This window comes from Gorilla gorilla, chromosome 7 (genome assembly GCF_029281585.2).
Source record: "Gorilla gorilla gorilla isolate KB3781 chromosome 7, NHGRI_mGorGor1-v2.1_pri, whole genome shotgun sequence".
Taxonomy (NCBI): Eukaryota; Metazoa; Chordata; class Mammalia; order Primates; family Hominidae; genus Gorilla; species Gorilla gorilla.
This window is the reverse complement of record NC_073231.2, coordinates 12993878-13012532: the sequence shown is the minus strand read 5'-3', so window position 1 is coordinate 13012532 and position 18655 is coordinate 12993878. Positions and strand designations below refer to the sequence as shown.

The following is an 18655-nucleotide window of genomic DNA, read 5'->3' as shown; positions in this document are numbered from 1 at the left end:
ATATATAAAGAGAGTGAGCATATATATATGAGAGAAGATAGGTGGGTGTATATATATATATATATAGAGAGAGAGAGAGAGAGAGACAGACAGGGTGTGTATGTGTGTGTATATACATAGAGAGAGTGAGTGTATATAGAGAAAGAGAGAGGGTGTGTGTGTGTGTATATATATGTGTGTGTGCATATATATATGTAGAGAGAGAGAAAGAGGGTGTGTGAGTATATATATGTAAGAGAGAAAGAGGGTGTGTGTGTCTATATATAGAGAGAGGGTGAGTGTGTATATATATATATATATTCACACAGAGAGAGAGTATATATCTATAGAGAGGATGAGTGTATATGCACATATATATATAGAGACGGTGAGTATATATAAAGAGGGTGTGTATGTGTGCATATATATATAGAGAGAGGTGAGTATATATACATATATATATAGAGAGAGAGAGAGAAAGAGGGTGTGTGTATATATAGAGAGAAAGAGGGTGTGTGTGTTTATAAAGAGAGGGCGAGTATATCTATATATAGAGTGTACATATCTATAGAGGGCGAGTACATCTATAGAGAGAAGATGAGTGTATATACACATACATATATATATACAGAGAGAGATGAGAGAAAGAGGGTGTGTGTGCTTGTATATATATATAGTATATATCTATATAGAGAGGGTGAGTATATCTATATATATAGAGAGAGTATATATATAAAGGGTGTGTATGTATGTCATCTTTTCTGTGTATGTTTGTGTGTGTGTGTGTGTGTGTATAGTCTCTATATTTATACTCAATATATATTTGAAATTACATTGTTCATATACTTGTTCATTGCCTGCCTCCACTGAAATGTAAGCCCCAGGACAGAGATCCGTCTGCCTTTTTCGTCTCTGTACCCCCAGAGCCTGGCCAGGGTCCCCAGCATCCTCTGTGAGGAGATTAGGCAGGTAGGGTTATTTCAATTTATAAGGTGAAAATGAGGCTCACAGAGGTTAACCGTTGCCTTTCCCCTTAGCCAGGTACTCAGCCGTGAGTGCCCCGGGAGACACAGCCTGCCAGGTGAAAGCACTTCACTCAGCCAAAGCCTTGATAAGGATGGAGGCTGTGTGCACCCCCCAGCCATTGCTGTTGGGTGCTTCCTTTCTGCCAAGAGCAAATGTCATCACTTCTGCCTCCTAACACCCCTCTGCGATAGAAGAGATCACCAGTGTTTACAAACACGATCACTGAAGCTCAGGGATGGGGAGGGGCCTGCCCCGGTGCACTCAGCCATCGATGCAGATGCAGAGCAGGTGTGCAAAGCCAGGCCCCTTTGGCCCCCACTAGGGGCTTCACGTGGTGTTCAAGGGCGGCACCTTTTCTCCCAGGTGACAGGAAGGCTGCGGAGGTTCCCGATAAGCAGAGAAGGACCCAAAGTCCTTGGTGACTGCTAGTGAGGGTGACGGGTGTGGAAAAGGATGGGGTCCCAGCAGCAGCACGAGGCAGGAGGACCTGCGACGGGGGCCCCATGGTTATGTTGCAGATAACAGGTTTCAGAAGCCAGCAGCAGGGCTTGGCAGCCTGGGGTGCAAGAGGCTGGGAATGCAGTCAGGACTCTCCTTTGGTCAGGTCCGGGCCCAAATCTTGCCTCGGGATGGCCCTTGGGCAAATTCCAGACCCCTAGAACTCCTCTTGGCGTTCTGACCAACCTAACACCTCAGAGTGGTTCAGGATTGAATGGGTCTACGGGAGTAAGCTTCCCAGATGAAAAAGGTGAGGCTAAGAGAGTGCCCCCCCACCCAGCCCACTGCCGTAATCACTGTAACCGCCGCAACCATGCTTCCCTGTCTTAGCAAGGCAGGGGGTGGGACAGCTCACTGGGAGTCACTCTGGTGTCCCTTTAGGAGCCTCTTCCTGAGTATATACAGTATATACTGGGGATGAGTAGTGCATCCCCAGTAGTGAGAGGGACATAAACAAGAAGACAGTATTCGTGAAACTCCTGGGCTTTCCTTGCTGAGATTCGTAAAGAATGGGAAAGATCTTTTGGAGATCATTTAGCTGTAGTCTTTCCTGCAGCTGGAAGCTCCCACGAGGTCTCAGGTTCTTGATGGCCTCTGATGTGATGTCTAATAATTAAGGACCCCTGCTGCCTACAACTTACTGTGACTCCCCCAATGCTCCTCCTCCTTAGGCTACAGCTGAAATGGGCTTCAGGAGGCTCTTCTGTCTCCTTGCATGTTTCTGGGACCCAGAGAAGATGAGATTGGGAGATCTGAGCAGTCTCCCTTGCAGCATCTTAGCTCAGCAGACTTGTGAGGGGGGGTCCTTAACCCAATTCCCCATGTAGGAAAGTAGGAGAAATCTCACAGAAGAACAGCTCCCTGGTTAAGACCCTGGGGCAGGCCAGGCTGTGGAAGCAGAGGGCTCCCTGCTGGCCTCCTGGGGAGCCCCTGGTGCCCAGTACAGAGGTCCCCCTCCTCTCTCCTCCCTGGCTGCCCTCAGACACTGGGAGCCCTCCCTTTGCTCAAAGCCTTTGTCTGGGCCACTCCTCTTTCTCAGGGCACTGTCCTCCAGGTGTCTGTCAGCCTGGCCGCCTCCCCTCCTGCACATCTCGGCCCCACCCTCACCTCAGTGGCGCCTTCGTGGTCTCCCTATTGAAGACCAGTAGAGAGCTGCATAATAGCTATTCACTGCACATGGCTCTGCCTCCCTTCCCTCCTCTCTTCCCAGCTTTCTTGCTCTCTGTTCACTCCATTTTCTAATAGAGAAAATATTTGCTTTGTTTATTGCCAGTCTCTCTACACAAAGCAGAAGCTCCACGAGGGCAGGGTTTTCTGTTTTTTCATTGCTGTATCTGTCCCCAGCTCCTGGAACCGTGCTAGGCACATAGTAGGTGATTAGGGAAGTTATTGAATAAGTGAATCAACGTTCCACCTGCAGTAAATACTCAGGCTTCTAAACTTGCCGGTGTCACAGCCGCCCCCACGAAGCTACCTCGCTCACTTGCACTGGCTGAGGAAGCCTGCGCTCATGTCTCTCTGTTCCAGCATTTCATGTGCAAACATTTCCAAGTCCCGAGTTGCTACTTCATCTGCATTCACTGTCATGAAACCCATTGAGTTTGCCTTTCTCCTGTTTCTTTTTTTTTTTCTGCTGCTTTAAGAACCCTCCCTCTCGCCATTGGTTGGTAGGGCGACCTCAGTGGAGGGCCTCAAAATGGCATGCAGGTTCAAGCCAGAGTGGTGCAGTGCGAGTGTTCAAGTCTCTGTTTAAAATTCTTGCAAACTCCATTTAACAGGGTAATGGTTTAATGTATTGTTTAACAAGAAGCCATTTGGAGCTAGAGCAGGACTTGCTATAGACGCCAAGCAGATTCCAAATGGCATCTCCTCAAAATGAGAAGAGAAACATAGAGCTAGAGAAAGGCTATCCCTGGGGAAGTAGGAGAGGCCAAGCCCATGTTCTAGTGGGAGGAGGCAGGCAGGTCTGTGCTGCATCTCTCTCCATCTCAGCTGTGGGTGAAGATGCGAGCCAGCCGGAGAAGGGGGTCAAGAGGGAGTTGGTCCTCTTTCCCTTGATTTAATTGCTCGAGGCCAAGGCACTGCAATGCCATGAGCGCCCGGAAGTGGAGCTCGTGTGCTGGCAGATGTATGTGCCGCTGGGGCTGAAAGCCCAGAGTGTTCCTTGGAGACACCTGACCCCAAGATCAGCACTGCGAGCCATGGAGAAGGAGGGGATCTGCTCAATTTGGGGTCCACCAGGCAGCGTGGAGCACTGGCAAGGGGCCAGGACATACGAACTCTGGACCAGGTGAGTCATTATGCAATGTCGTTTGACATAGTGGATTGGTTGTTTTGGGAACAAATTTTACTTCTCATTCCTAAGGAAATGGAATGGAAAATTCATGGCTCTGGTGCTGAGCTCAGATCCAATACCTTCACCTCACACAACCAAATCACCACCCCTTTCTGGGTGGCAGCTTCACCCTATTTTAACCAAGATCCCAAAGTTTGAAGTAATCACCTTTTGTGTCCTTGATTTAGAGACGGTGACAGCTAATGTCCCATATGAACAGGACTGGAAAGAGACAAGAAAGTATTTTCACATAAGAAAAAAGAAATCTCCCACAAAGAGAGATGTGGATGTCTTTCACTGGGGAGAGGAAAGAGAGGAGGCCATTCAACTGATCAACCGATCCAACTGATCCAACCGCTAAGAGTCGGGCCCCTCGGCCCTCCCTCCACCTGGGGAGAGAAGCAGGCTTTACCCATAGAAGGGATACTTGGCCAGGGAGACAGAGCAGTGGAGCTGATGCTTCGTGTGGGATGCTTTTCATCCTCACCAGGGAAAAAAAGAAGTAAGTGCTTGCCGGGTTGGAGCCAAAAAGAAAGGCACAGACATTTCTGCTTAATGGGAGCAGAGAAAAGCGAATCGTCCTTCTGAGATGTTTGGACGCAGTCAGTCTGAGTTCTCGCTGGAAAAAGAGGTGAATGTGAAGCTCAAACGCAGGCCTCTAGAAGGGCTTCTGATATAAAAGGAGACTGCAAGTGAAGTTGAGAAAGAAGAAAACTAGCAAGGAAGTTAGCACTGAAGAGACACAAAGATCCCTAATTGTATCTCAGAGCTCCAGGTTTGTTTAACGGAAAATCAGTGTTTATATGCAGGGTTTATAATTTTCTCATGCTTCCCTGTCTTAGCAAAGATGCTTTTTTTTTTTTTTTTTTGGCACAAATTTGGTGCTGGTATCTGTGGTTATGGATGTCTAGGTGGGGAGCAGGAAACCCTCTGGGAGAGGCATGGCATTTGGGCCATGTCTTCTAGGTGCTGTGTGACCTGCTCAACTGCAGGCCCAGGGTGGCAAGAAGTATAGGAGGCTTTTCTAATTACCCTCCTTGCTGTGTGACTTGGGCAACTTCCTTCCCTCTCTGTGCTTCGGTTTCCCTGTGTTAAACAGGGAGGGGGGCTGGAAGGCCTGATGGGCAGCATCTCCCCCACCTCCACTCCCAGGAGATCCTGCCAAGTGCTGCATGGTGGAGTGGGACCGTGTGACTTTATGCAACATGTCGAGGTCTGCTTTTGATCATCTCTGAGAGAATTCCTTGCTCTAGGAAGAAGTGTCTTCCCAATGTGTGTCCCTTGAGCAGGAATGGTCTACATGGCACCAGCTGGCCACGTTCTGGGGTCAGAGGTCACTCTAGGTTCCAGCCCCAGCACAAGTCTGATCCCACCTGGGGATGCCCAGTCTTGCCCCCTGCTGAGTTAGAGTCTGAGGGGCACACAATGGCTCAGAGGATATCTGAGGGCACCTGGGGTTTCCTCTGAGGGTTCCTGGGGTGCCCTGATTTTTCAGGGCCAGAGAGATCTAAGGAGACCAGAGAAACATGCACCATATTGGAAATGTAGGGCACTGAGTTTTCATCGTGAACCTCTCACTAACTGAGTCCGTCACCTTGGACTAGTCCCTTGATCTCTCTGGGCTTCAACTTCCTCATCTGTAAAAGAAAAGGGTTGAACTACACATTTTCTCAAATGCTTGTTTCCAGCACAAAGATTCTGTGCTTTTATGTGTGGGGAGACAGGTAGACAGGCAGCCTTAGAAGATGCTAGAATCTTGTTATCTATCAAGAATCTCAGGGTCTTCCAAGGTTTTGGGGCCAAAATGATAATAGTATCATCCCACATCCATCTCCTCCAGAGCCACCCATCCTGCCCTGAAGTCTTTGTCTGGATAAGCTCTTTTGACCTCTGGGTCAGGATAGAAATGATCTCCAAGGAAAGGCTAGGCAAAGGGCGGTGAGCCCATATGTGTGTTTCTCACTATCAGGGTCCTGGGGAGCTGGAGGGTCCTTGTCCCAGACCCCTCCCCTTGCCTCCTTGCCAGGCCAAGCTTAGCTTCCTAGTAAGACAGTGAGGCTTCCCCCTGAGTGCTTGGAAGAGGCTCACCTAAGAGGCTCTGGAAGACTCAGGACATTTGCAAAAAGCCAAGTTCTGGGCAGAGACTTTGGGGGCAAGAGACAGAAACATCGCTTTCTGACCATGCATTGTGATGGCATCTGGGGCATGCACACATGCGTGTACTGGAGCTGACAGTCCACATCCATGCCCAGCTTGGACATGGCACAAGCCACCCTCTGCTCCATCCCGTCAGCAGTGGCCGGTTTCTGCAGAATCTGCACAGATTTATCTGTCTCCTCCAGACTCAGCCACAGCCGTCCTTGCTTATGGGCACAGGCTTTAGAGAAGGACTCTCCAGGTAGAGATCCCAGCTCTACCACTTCCAAGCTTGAGGCGTTGTGCATGGCACCTATGTTTGTGCAGAACCATCGGAGAATCCCCAAAGGAGGGAGGAGGACAGAGCCATCACTCTTCATCCATCCCCCAATCCCTGCTTCCCCAAAGATCTTCCTCCCAGCACACCCAGTGAGAAACCACCACCTCTCTTTCTATTACCACCCCCAGTAGCCCTATTGCATCCCGTTGGCTCATGCTCCAGAACAGACCTCAAATCTGTCCATTGCATCCTTCCCCAAAGACTCTCCATCCCATAACCTCACACCTGGCCCACCACAGCCTCCAACAGGTGCTCCTAGCTCAGCCCTTGCTTCCCTCCCTGTGTAAAAGAAAAGGGACCTTCTTCAAAAGCAAGCCTGGTGGTGTGCTTTTCCTCTGCAGCCCCTCCCACTGCCCTTGGAATAAATCCAAGCTCCTGGGGTCCCCTATGCTTTTCTCAATTGGGGCCCTGCCTTTCTCTCCATCCTCTCTCACCCCAACTGCCAAGCTCCAGTCATGCTGGGTGCTTTCACTTTTTGGAACAAGTCAGGCTTTCCTTCCCTCAGGGCCTTTGTGCAAGCTACTCCCATTGCCCAGAAGGCTGTCTCTTTTCTTCCCAAGTTGGTTCCTGCTCATCATTTGTACTCAGCTTAACTGGCAGCTCTCTGGAGGGGCTTTTCCTGACCCCCTGCCTAAAGTGGGCTTTCTCCAACCCCACCCAGTTGTCTGCTTCAATACTCTTGCCATCACGCGTTGTCTAATTGTTTTTGTGCTGTGTCCCCAGACAGAATGGGAAATTCATGATAGCATGGATTATGCCTGTTATGCTCCCCATTGTTCCTCCACACATAGCATGGCTCCTGGGTAACACATCTTTGTTGAGTGGCAGAGTGTATCATGTACCCAGAATATGCCAGGTGATGCACTGTGGAGGTGGATGTGGAGCTCATTAGACCTTTGCAACAACCCAAAAAGTACTTGTTATTCCTAATTTACAGATGAGGAAACTTAGGAAAGTAACTTGCCTGGTGCCATAAGGTCAATACATGGCAGAGCTGGAATCTGCATGCAGCCCTGTCTGACTTTTCCTACTGCACTGGACTGCTTTTCCAACCCTTTCACAACCCAGAACAGGAGCGGAGCCTTAGCAGACACAAGACTCACCACCGGCATAAATGTGACATGTCAGAATTACGTGCTCCCATCATTTATTTTTTCTTCTGTTTACTTAAACTTTCAAGACATCAGGCTTAAGGAAGACCCTGCAGAAATGTCCAAATGACTCCAGCATAATAATTGTATGATATATTACTATTATTTCCCTTGAGTCTGTATTTATGGGGAAATTGGAGTATAAGTGTGTCTTGCAGGCTGAATATTGTTCTCTTAGCCCAGTGATTAGAGAGAAACAGAGGGTGGAGAGATGGCAAGGGAGGGAGAGACTGGCATTGGCAAATCCATGCAAAACTCACCTATTAAAGTGGTAGTCATAGTGATCTTTCCAACCATCTACTAGCCCTAATGGTATACAGTGGACAAGAGTCATTATAAAACCCACCAAAGCAAGGTCGGTGAGCCACAGATCTCACCAGTAAAGCCTGAAGGCGAATTCAGAAGGTCCATCTACAATAAAAGCACCACTACCACCACCAAGAAAACAGCCAGATATCTTACAAGGCACTTCACATTTGTCATGATGTTTCATGCTCATAACAACTCTCTATGATAGGTACTAGCATTATCCCCATTTTAGAAATGAGAAAAATGAGGAACAGACATGCTCAGTAACTTGCCTAATGTCAAACAGCTGTCAAGTAACAGGTGGGAGTCACCCCAGCTTTCTATGCTGCTACCCTCCAGGCACCCATGTGACTGGGAGAGGCCATGCCACCAACAGGTCTGTTCCAAGTCCACACATTTTCTCTGCCCTCTTCCAATTTCTGATGATTAAACTGATTTTCTTTAAAGCTTGTACATTTCCTGCAGCTTAAAAAGATGGGAATGGCATCTACTAGCATAACAAAATTGTCTGGTGATGAGGACACAACTCTAGAAGTTAAGTAAGAGAGAAATGCCAAGCCCCTTACAGGCAGCCCGTGCTCAGTGATGGCTAGTGTCCTTCCTTCCCGTAAACCCAGCTGATGCTATAGCCTCATTCTTGGCTTAGAGATCCACAACCCAATGACAAGGATGGCCACTGGCCTTTGTTTAGTCCAACAGGTCCCAAATATATTTAACCACAAAAGGCTGTATTGAGAAACACCCATTCCACATTCCAAACAAACCTGGGGAAATGCTCACCAGACCTCCCAGTTTCTAGCACAAAAACGGGATTGCAGGGAAGAGGACACAGGAGGGGCTTCCCTGGGGTGAAGGCCCAAGAGCAGCATGACACTGGGTCGCTCCCGGCTCCTTTTCCAAGGGGTCTGCTCTTGGCAGCATGCCCAAGTGGCCCCTGTCCTTGCACAGACCCTGGCCCCAATGGGCTCCCACATGAGAGGACATTTAGGAAGCAACATCCATTGCCCCTTAGGAATCCCCACTGGCTTTTCTCTCCAGAGATTTGGTGCCCAGCCCTTTCTGTTTATAATCTGAGAAACTATCATAGAAAGGACAGGCATAACAAGGAGGCTGGGACACAGATGATCCAGAGGGCCAGAAAGGGAGAGAAATCTCCCTAGGACCTGGCCCATGCCAGTCCATAAACTCCTGAAGGATAGGCGTCTTTGCAAACCCATCCCCAGCAGGTCTGGCCCATGGTGGGTGGTACCATGAGGATGGGGAGGTGACCGTCAGAGCCCTATAAAAGGATGACTCCACCTGGCCCTGGAAATGATAAACACAGCCCCTTATGTGCCCGTGGAGTTTGAAAGTTTACAGAGTGCTCTCTTGTGCATTATATCATTGCATCCCCACAGAAAATTAGGTATTATTCTTCTTTCTTCCAGTATACCAAAGAGAAAATGGGATTGTGAAAAGATGAAGGTCCAAAATCACAAGAGGGTATAAGTGGTGACCAGGTCCTTGGATTTCAAATGCCCCATCAGGAGCCCATCTGTGCACCACCCTGCTACCTGCCCTATCTGTTTGGGGTGTCAAGATCTGGCCAAAGGTTGGAAGAGGAAAAGATGAGAGGAGGCATAACTTGGCAGCCCTGGTGGTACAGAGTGGGGAAGATTTGAAATTGAAACAGCAAAAGGCAGTTTAAATAAGCAGAGTCTGCTATGGTTTGAAGGTGTCCCCTCCAAAGTTCAGATGTTGCCAGTGTGTTAGGATTAGGAGGTGGGACCTTTGAGAGGTGATCAGGCCATAAGGACTCCTCTCTAGTGAATGGGATTGAGGGCCTTATAAAAGGGGCTTCATACAGCATGCAGCTAGCTTGTCCTTCTGCCCTCTGCCATGTAAGAACACAGTTTTCTTCCCTTCCAGGGGATGCAGCCCTCATTAGGCAGCTGAACCTGCAGGCACCTTGATCTTGGACTTCCCAGCCTCCAGAACTGGGAGAAAATAAATCTCTGCTCTTTATAAATTATTCACTCTCAGGCATTTTGTTATAGTAGCACAAATGGGCTAAGCTGAAGTCTCAGACAGCAGCTGAGTTCATTTTGAGAAAAAGAAGGACTCAGATGGGAGAGAAAGGTGTCCCTCTCCAGTGCCGGCAAATGTGCCCTGAGAGCATTGTTGCCCTGGGCTGTGGGGCAGTAGCCCTGGGATCTGAGGGCAGGTTGGATATGGAGGCCTCACCAGGGAACCAGACATTGCCCTGCCAGTTGGCAGCACATCCTGGCACCAGGAGCTGCTACCCAGGCTCAGTGCTCACTTCCACAGAGTTCCTTTATGGTTAGGTTTGTAGAGCAAGAATGCGCATTTCAAAGACATCCCTATGATGCTGGTCTTGCTCCAAAATCAATCATCACATGAGTCTCTTGGCGCTGAGAACAAATGATGTTCAAACTGCTGCATGTTGTCCATGCTCACACCATGTGTTTTCTCAGCCATCCTATGAGGCAGGGACTCCCATGGCCGCAGCTGTGGGCAGCCAATCACACCAGTTCGTTGCCAAGCATACAGCCTGGGTCCTCAGGCATCCTGAAGATGGAGCATCATCAAGGTTTCCCTGTGTTCCCAAGCTCTTCTCAGTGCCCAGGAGAGAGTATGTGTGCATGTGGGTGTGTCCAAGAAAGAAGGGAGGGATCAGATGAGTGGTCAGACCTGCCATCCTCCACGAGGCCTCCTGCTTAGCTTCCGCATGTCCCAGCTGGAGCTGGACATCAAGTTGGCTCCTTCCAGCTCTCCTCTCTAGGCCACGGTTGCTGGTCCTGTAGGCACCAGGCCCCAGTTGCTGGTCCTGTAGGCACCAGCTGGGCTGTCACTCCAAGAAGCTGGAGCCCCTGGGCCACCTGGGGCCTCTTCCTGACAGTGAGGACTGCAGATGCCCAAGGGCAGATGTTGGCTGGTGTCACCCCACTGGCAGCACCTGCTGAAGATCCCCATACCCCTCCTGCTTCTGTGGGTGCCCAGAAGACAGAGGTTGTGGCTGCCTTGAGCATGCAGCTTATGCTTCCTGAAGCCTTGTCAAAGGGCGGAACTGGTCCCTCAGCTCAGTGTGGGTCTCAGGCCTGGCTTTCCCTGTGTCCATTCCGAGGGTCACACGGCCCCTTTTCCTTGCCTCTGTGATGGACCAGCAGGACTGCAGCCAGCATTTTGTGGGATGGACAGATACACTGGGCCCCCTTTTTCTACCAGGCAGCCTCCATTGAGGGCTGTTCTGGTTCAGTAGATGGGACATGAGGCTTCACCTGAGCCGAGTTTGTATAGGACAGGCGAGCCTGTCAGCAGCACAGCTGGGTTCATAACCAGGTCCCCAGGCTTTGAATGCCACCAGCAAGCTACTAGCCTGAACAGCTCAGTCTTCCACTGGCTTTTGAAGATTAAATCCCCTTTTTGCCTAAGTACCTAGGGGGATTGGAGCCTAGAGAGGGCCAGCTTGGAAAAAGTAAGGAGGCACATCTGTTCAGAGAAAGGCCTGGGGCAGTGTGGCTGTTCTTGCCAGACCACATTGGTGAGGAGGTCCATGTGGGTGTCCATGAACGTGGTGACACGGAGGGCCTGCTGGGGCACCAAGAGGACCTGCGGGGTCTGGAGGTGAGAATACAAGAGACCAGGAGGTGCTGCTGGCCAGGGAGAGGTGGGGTATGGACAGCGGACCCCTCCTCATGGCTGCCTGGCTACCCAGATTACACACACTCACTGAGTGCTCTGCAGTCAGGAACTTCTGGGCTGAGTCTCTTCAGCAACTTCTTGCCTTGAATACTCCTAGTGATGATAAACTCCGTACCTCCCAAGACAGTTCATGCATGGCTCCATGGACTGTCTCTCACTTGTTGAATGGATAAGCATCTCCCTGCAACTTCTACACTTTGGGATGTTCCTTTTTGCCCATGACATCCCTTCAAATGTCACCCCATGTGTTGTCGCTTCCAGCCCCTCCTCCTCCTGGGCCCTCTCCCCTGCTGGAACTTGAACAGAGCTACTTAAGCTGCTTTACAAATGGGGCTTACACATGCGCTTGGTTTGAAGCAAGAGCACCACAGTTTAAAGGGTCTGAAACCATTAGTGCTGCCCAACATGACGGCCCCTTGTGGTCCCACGCTATCTCTGGTCTGTGGCTTCCCCTCCCATAGACGTGCAAATGCCTGGCTCAGGTCAGCACCCAAGGACAGGGGCCACTGCCCCTGATGGGGAGACCCAGGGCCCTCTACCCAGCTGGCTCTGCTCTGCTCACATGAACGAAGTGGCCTGGAGGTGCCAAGCCAGCCCACATACATTCAGGACATGCCTGTGCAGCTCTTGAGTGTGGTGTGGGCCCCGTCAGCACTGCACTGGGGGCCGGGCGTCCTGGGGACTCAGGGCAGGATGGGCAATGCCCACAGAGCGTGCCAGGCACGAAGTGTGTGGAGGCGGCCGTGGTCCCCAGGTGGAGGGCAGGCCGGGGTGGCGGGGCGCGGCCGGCGGGCACTCACAGGGCAGGGTCTCGGCGCTGTTCTTCTGGAGCATGATGTAGAGCTGTAGCACCAGTTGGGGCGCGCTCTCCAGGAAGGTCTCCAGGAGGCGCAGCATGTTGACGTCTGCATATTCATACATCATAGCCCAGTAGAAGCGTCGCTGGTGTTCCTTCCGCCGCTGGCTCTGAATCCCCAGGTACATGGTGCGGATATACCTGCCCAGAGAGATGGGGAGAACACAGAGAGCATGGGTGGGTGCAGGGGCTCCAGAGGACCCTTGCCATCCCCCTAAAACCAAGAGACTCAGCATCCCCCCCACGCCCTGTGCTCTGAAGTTCCCAGAGGCTTGGATGGGGCTTTGGGGGGCTCCCGGCAAAAGGACATGATGCTGAGGCATGGGGGAGGGGCGGGGCAGGTCAGGAAAGGATTTGACCCCTCGTGGGCCCCTAGGCAGGTCCTCCGCCTCCTGGTCTCCCATTTGCTCATCTGGAAGATGAGACTGTGGGGCCAGATGCCCTGCCAGGGTCTGCAGGTAGGCATCTCAGGTGAGCTCCGGGACAGGGGTGGGCTTTCAGGTTCAGGACCCTGGGGGGAAACAATCCAGCAAGGTTATCACCTCTGTTGTTCTGGAGGAGGAAAGGAAGGGAAGCGGGTGAACATTTGTGAAGCTCCTACTACGTGCCATTCGCTGGCTGGCCATGCCCAGGTGGTACGTAGGAGGGTGTGGTTCTCACATGATACAGACAGGAAACAGCGTGGGCTCAGAAAGGTCACCCCCACTGCACAGGCTCCTGTCGCTGGATAGTGGAACAAGTAGGGATCACACCCAGGCCACTGGACACCCTCCCTGGACATCAGGGGGACCCAGGGCCTGCAATGGAGTCTGCGTCCCAGCAGGGCCCAGGACACAGGAGCAGATTCGCTGCCCGCCCTCTCAGGACCACTCCCAGGCTCTGTGTGGGAGGGCTGAGGGGCCAAGGAAGCAGGTAGGGGGAAGAGCAAGGTTCACAGGTCAAGCAGGCCTGACTCATCACTTGCTAAGTGGGGGATCTTGAACTAGTTATTCCAGCTCTGTGTCCTTGTCGCTCATCTTTCATATGGGGACAGAATGAGAGCATCGCAGGGTGCATGGAAAGATTAGTGAGATGATATGCACAGTCGGCATCTCCCCAGGTCATATAATAACCCCAGCCTCAATTTCACTGGAACTCTCTGGAACTGTGTCTCCAAGGCAAGAGAAGGACTTAAGGCACCATCCAAACTCAGCCAACAGGCTCCAAGTCTGGGCCAGGGTAGAGGGTGTGGACCGGGCTCACCCACAAGCAAGGGCCACAGTGCACAGCTCTGTGGGCCCAGTCAGGATCAAAAACAGGAACCGTAAACTGGGTGCCAGCGGCAGTGGGAGAGAACCACATGCCTGTCCTTGACTGTCCTGTGGGATGGACATTCTAGGACCCACTACTGTGCCTTTTGAAATGCTGAGCCTGACTCCTAAAGATTCAGTGCATGGCTGACACCCTATCCAGGCCCAGCTGGCCTCAGGTATTACCAAGAACACACTCAGGGCTGCTGGATGGTCTGTTCTGTCACTGCCACACCGCCAGCTGGCTCCCAGCCACTGCCCCTCTTGCCTGGAGGGATGCCGGAGTCTCCTCACTGGTCCTCCACTGTCTACTCTTACCCCAGAACAACCCATTCTTCACGCCGCTACTAAGCCACAAGGGTGACCTCAAACACACATGCCAGGTGCAGTAAGCCCCGCTCACCATCTGACGAGGGGTGCCCGGCTTCTCTCTAGATTCCTAAGGCCCTTTGGGGGCCTGGATCCTGAAGGCACCCAGCCAGGGAAGCTGCAATGGATGCCTCATTTCTCTCCAGACCCACCCCCTGTGGTGAGCAGAGATGCAATCTTACTGAGAACCAGAGTGAGGCTGGCATTGCAATGACGGCCCCATCAGGGAGGGACATGGGAGGAAGGTCGGGGCACCAGGCCCCCCGGGCCAGGTCCTTCCAGGTATACAGTCTCTTGGGGTCCCTGGCCCACCTTGTGGGTCAGGTCTGGTTATCACCATTCAACACATGGGGAAACTGAGGCTCTAGCATGAAATAAACCACCAAATTCTGGTTCTGTTCCAGGTTCTGCCACCTGCTGACTGTAGCATTTCCACTAGGCATTGCCTTGGTCTGGGCCCCTGCCCGTGAGTTCACAAAATCAAGGAACCAGGCAAGAGGCTCAGGAAGAGGAAGGGGGAGGTTGCACCTAGTGTCAGAGCTCACAGTCACTAAGAGAGGGGGAGGGAGAGACCCGGAGAGATAGAGGCAGAGACATAGAGATAGACAGTGAGACAGACACACACAGAGAGACAGAGAGGTAGGAGGGAGCTGAAGGGGAAAGCAAAGGTGAAGGGAGCAGTGTCAAATTTGGGGGTCTGAGGAGAGGACTGCCTGGAAGAGATAGTGGCAGCAAGAAATGTGTGCAGGGAGGTTCCTGGAAGCAGATGTCATCATCGGTAGTTTGGGAGGGGCTGAGGGTGAGCCCCTGATGGAGTGTGATAGAAGGGCCAGGCTGATCAACCGTGATGGCAGTGCGGGGAGGCAGGGCATCAGGGGACATGAATGCTCCAGCTGAAGCACCGAGGCAGGGCTGCGTGCTCAGAGCTTTAGCACCCATGCCTAGGAGAGCTGTGTGCTGAGTGAAGCCTCAGTGCCGTGTGTCTCCCAGATCAGAGCTGCTCCCTGTGACCCAAACCCGGCTCTCTCAACAGGTGGCACCTGCAGCACACAAGCCATGAGCCATAGATCATTCCAGGCCCCAGAGCGCAAACCTAATGGTCTCAGGGGTACTCAGACTACAGACTCTGCTTCTTCTAGCCTCACAAGTGGCCCAGCAGCTGGAGTAATGGTTATATGGCAGCACTAACCCTATCCATCTGGGTCCCAGGTCAGTAATGCCAGTGCTCAGGTTCACCCAGGTTCACCAGGTTTGCCCTACCAGGCAAAGGGAGCACCAGTTCTACCCCTCCACGCCACATTCTCCCAAAGCCACAGGCCCCTCTGCCCACCAAGGCCAGGGCAAAGGAAAACAACGAGCCCAGAATACACCAATTCAACTGGGATGCCTGCCAGGAGGAGCCAATCTTGATGCTCTCCTGGGTGTGGGAAGAGGCAGGGTGGATGTAGGCAAAGAGGGTGCCACTCCTCCCTGAGCCAATTAGCAAGCAGACGCTGGGGCCTAGAGGGCACCAGGGTCCAGGCAAAACCGTTTGGACAGCATGGTGCCTCCTGGGTCACCCGCACAGGCACCTCTGGGACTGTAGTAGGGACTGATCACAGCCCTGCCCAGGAGTTCCTGACAGCCAGGCCTCAATGCAAATGCTCATCCTTTCCAACTGCTCCCGGCTCGGTCCCTCCTCTGCTACTCTTAAGTCCTTGGGTCCACAGTACACAACCGAGGGGTACTGGTTTGCAATATAATTAGGTCTGGATCCTGGAGGTCTAGTCCAACCCCCACTTTATAGTGGAGGGCCCCGGTGCCAGAACGCGAGCCACTGCCGCCTCAGTCACTCAGTGCTGTGGGGCCGGGACGGGATCAGAACCCAGGCCTGACCCCATGACCTTGCTTGTCCACCACAACACGTGCAAAGCCCTTGCCTCTCATGCAGGAGGATCCTGGCAGCTCCTGCGATCACGCGGCTGCTGCTGTCCTCGAGGCTCTAGGATTCTTCCTCCTAGCTTTACCTGGTGTCTGTCTCCCTCAAGATCTAAGGAGCTGCCAAGAAACAACGAGGCAGATGGGTGGGGTGGGAGGAAGGCATAAGCCATGTCCCCTCTAAACCCCTGGGCCAGCGCTGCTCTCCCTCGGGATCTCAGTTTCCTGTGTGTAAAATCCCGAGCTCCTGGGTGACCTCTGAGGCTGCGCTGCCAGCCGCCTCCTGCAGAGCCTCCCATCCCGTCTGCAGAAGCGGCCTCGACCCGCGGCCACACGGTGGCGCCAGACCCTAAGCGTCGCGGAAACGCCGCTCCAGGCAAGTGATCTCATCTCACAGGCCCGCGATCTCATCCCACAGGCTCGCGCCCTCTTCTGCCAGGGCGCGGGGTGCAAGCCCAGAGGTGCGCTCCGAGGGGGGAACCAAGGCAGGAGACTCAGGACTGGCTGCCATTCCTCCAAGCCCCCTCCTTCTCCACCTTCCTGGCGGGTTCCAGAAAGCTTACCGCACCGTTCTCCAGGAAGGTATCTCTTGGGAGAGAAGACACCAACTCTTCTCCCGGACTTGCTCCCAAAGTCGGTGTCACCTCCTGTCACGCCATATCTCCCCTAAGAGCCTCGGATCATGAAATACACGGGGGTGAAGGCAGCAACGCCACGTGTCCTCATGGAGCACAGGCTCAAGAAAGCTGGGCCTGGTCTATGGCCTGCGGGAATGGCCAATCTTGAGCAAGTCACCTCCCATGGCTGGGCCCCGCTATTCCCATCACAGGAGGGGCAGGCAGGAGGGATCTCCAAGCCTCTGTCAACATCTTATAACTTTGGCTTTCTTCAGGTGTGTGACCTCACAGAGCACAAAGGATGGCCTAGCATCTTTATAAACAATAATGCCTCATGTTTGTGTGACATTCACTTGTGCCAGGCTCTATTATGGGCATTTGGCACATATTACCTCATTTAATCCTCACAACACCCCTATGAGGTAGCTGCAATATTACCTACTAATTATTCATTTTACAGGTGCAGTATTACCTACCAATATTCATTTTACAGACAGCAAACTGAAGCACTGAGGTTAAAACATTCGCCTTGCTCTTCCCAGCTAAGTAGCTGAGCAGGGCTTCAAGCCCAGGCAGTCTGGCTTCGGGGCCAGTGCTGTTGACTGCTCCTGCCCACGCACCTCCCAGAGGTAGACCATGTGTCTCCTTACTTCTGAACTCAGTCCAACTTGCCTGACAGTGGGGAAGAAAGGAGTTTGCCCAAAACACCTGGGCTCCCTTCCAGCTCTGCCACCTGGCTGTGTTACCTTGAGGGACATTTCCTAACTTCTCTGAGCCTTAGTTTCCTCATGTATAAAATGCCTAGTCCAGAGTAGAACCCAGGACATGATGGACGAATGAATGCATACCATAGTGCCCCCTCAGAGGGTCACAGGGGCCTTAAATAAGACCATGCCTGTGAGCACAGACAGGAGGTTAGAAGTCATCATGCAGATAGCAGCCATTACTGCTCCCTGAGGTGCCCTGTTCCTGTGTTCCCTCCAGCCCACTCTGCTTATATCTTTCTGGTTCTATCTCCTTTCCTTACTTTGTAAGCCATGGAATTGTTTAAAGCTCCTGTTCCCTCCAGCAGAAGTATCTAGTCCTCTGAGCACAGCTTTTTGAGGGAGACACGGTTGTCATCTTCTTTTTCCTGCTGGCTCGTCTGAGGCTCAGAAAGACTAAGTGACTTACCTGAAGCCACACCGTCAGTCATGGTTCAGGAAAATCAGAGAAGGTCTTGTCCAAACTATGTTGCCCCTCTGAGGTTGGCTATGGCTCTGCCCAAGACTGGCTGGGATAGAAAATAAGTGATTTCTACAAGGGGCAGGGGGCTAAACATTCACCTATCTGGGCCCACAGTCTCCAGCTGCTTCTTATGACACTGTCAGAAACAGCACTGAAATCTCTGATTGTGGATAACAACCCACCTTCAAAGCCCCAAACAGGGGTGAGCTCACATTTTATGGGGTCTGAGGCTTAGAGAACCCTTCTTTAAGGAAAATGGTAAATTCTACCAAACAGAGTAGAAATTGCACCAACTGTACACAATGTTTTCCAGAAAATAAAGAAGGAAGAAACACTTCCTTATTCATTTTATGAGGCCGGCATTACTCTGATACAAAAGCCAGTCAAACACAGTACAAGAAAATAAAACTACAGACAACATCTCCCATAAACATAGATGCAAAAATCTTCAACAAAATATTAGCAAATTAAATCCAGTAATATATGGAAAGAACAATGTACCAGAACCAACTGGGGTTTATCCTGGGAATGAAAGGCTGCTCCAATATTCAAAAATCAATCAATGTAATCTATGACATTAATAACCACACATCATAACAATTGATACAGAAGCAAAACGTAACACAATTCAACATCCATTAATTTTCTCAGCAAACTAGAAATAGAAGGGAACTTCCTTAACCTTATGTAGATAAAGGGCATTTATGGAAACTCCCGGTTATCTTCCTTAATGATAAAAGACTGAATGCTTCTGTCTTAAGATCAAGAACGGGGTTATGATGTCTACACACACCACTCCTATTCAACATCATACTAGAAGTCCTGTTCAGTGCAGTAAGTCAAGAAAAATAAACACAGAAAGTATATGCAGATTGCAAAGGAAGAGGTAAAACTGTCCCTATTT

The 18655-nt window shown here is 51.5% G+C and overlaps 1 protein-coding gene across 1 annotated transcript in view; it reads right to left on the bottom strand.

Moving 5' to 3' along the window:
- Positions 1–18655, bottom strand: part of XKR6 (XK related 6) — a 326463-nt gene that overhangs the window by 41510 nt on the left and 266298 nt on the right. Inside the window, exon 2 of the mRNA XM_019032720.4 lies at positions 12277–12473. Coding sequence (XP_018888265.2) covers positions 12277–12473 — 197 coding nt within the window. The remainder of the gene's footprint in view (positions 1–12276; positions 12474–18655) is intronic.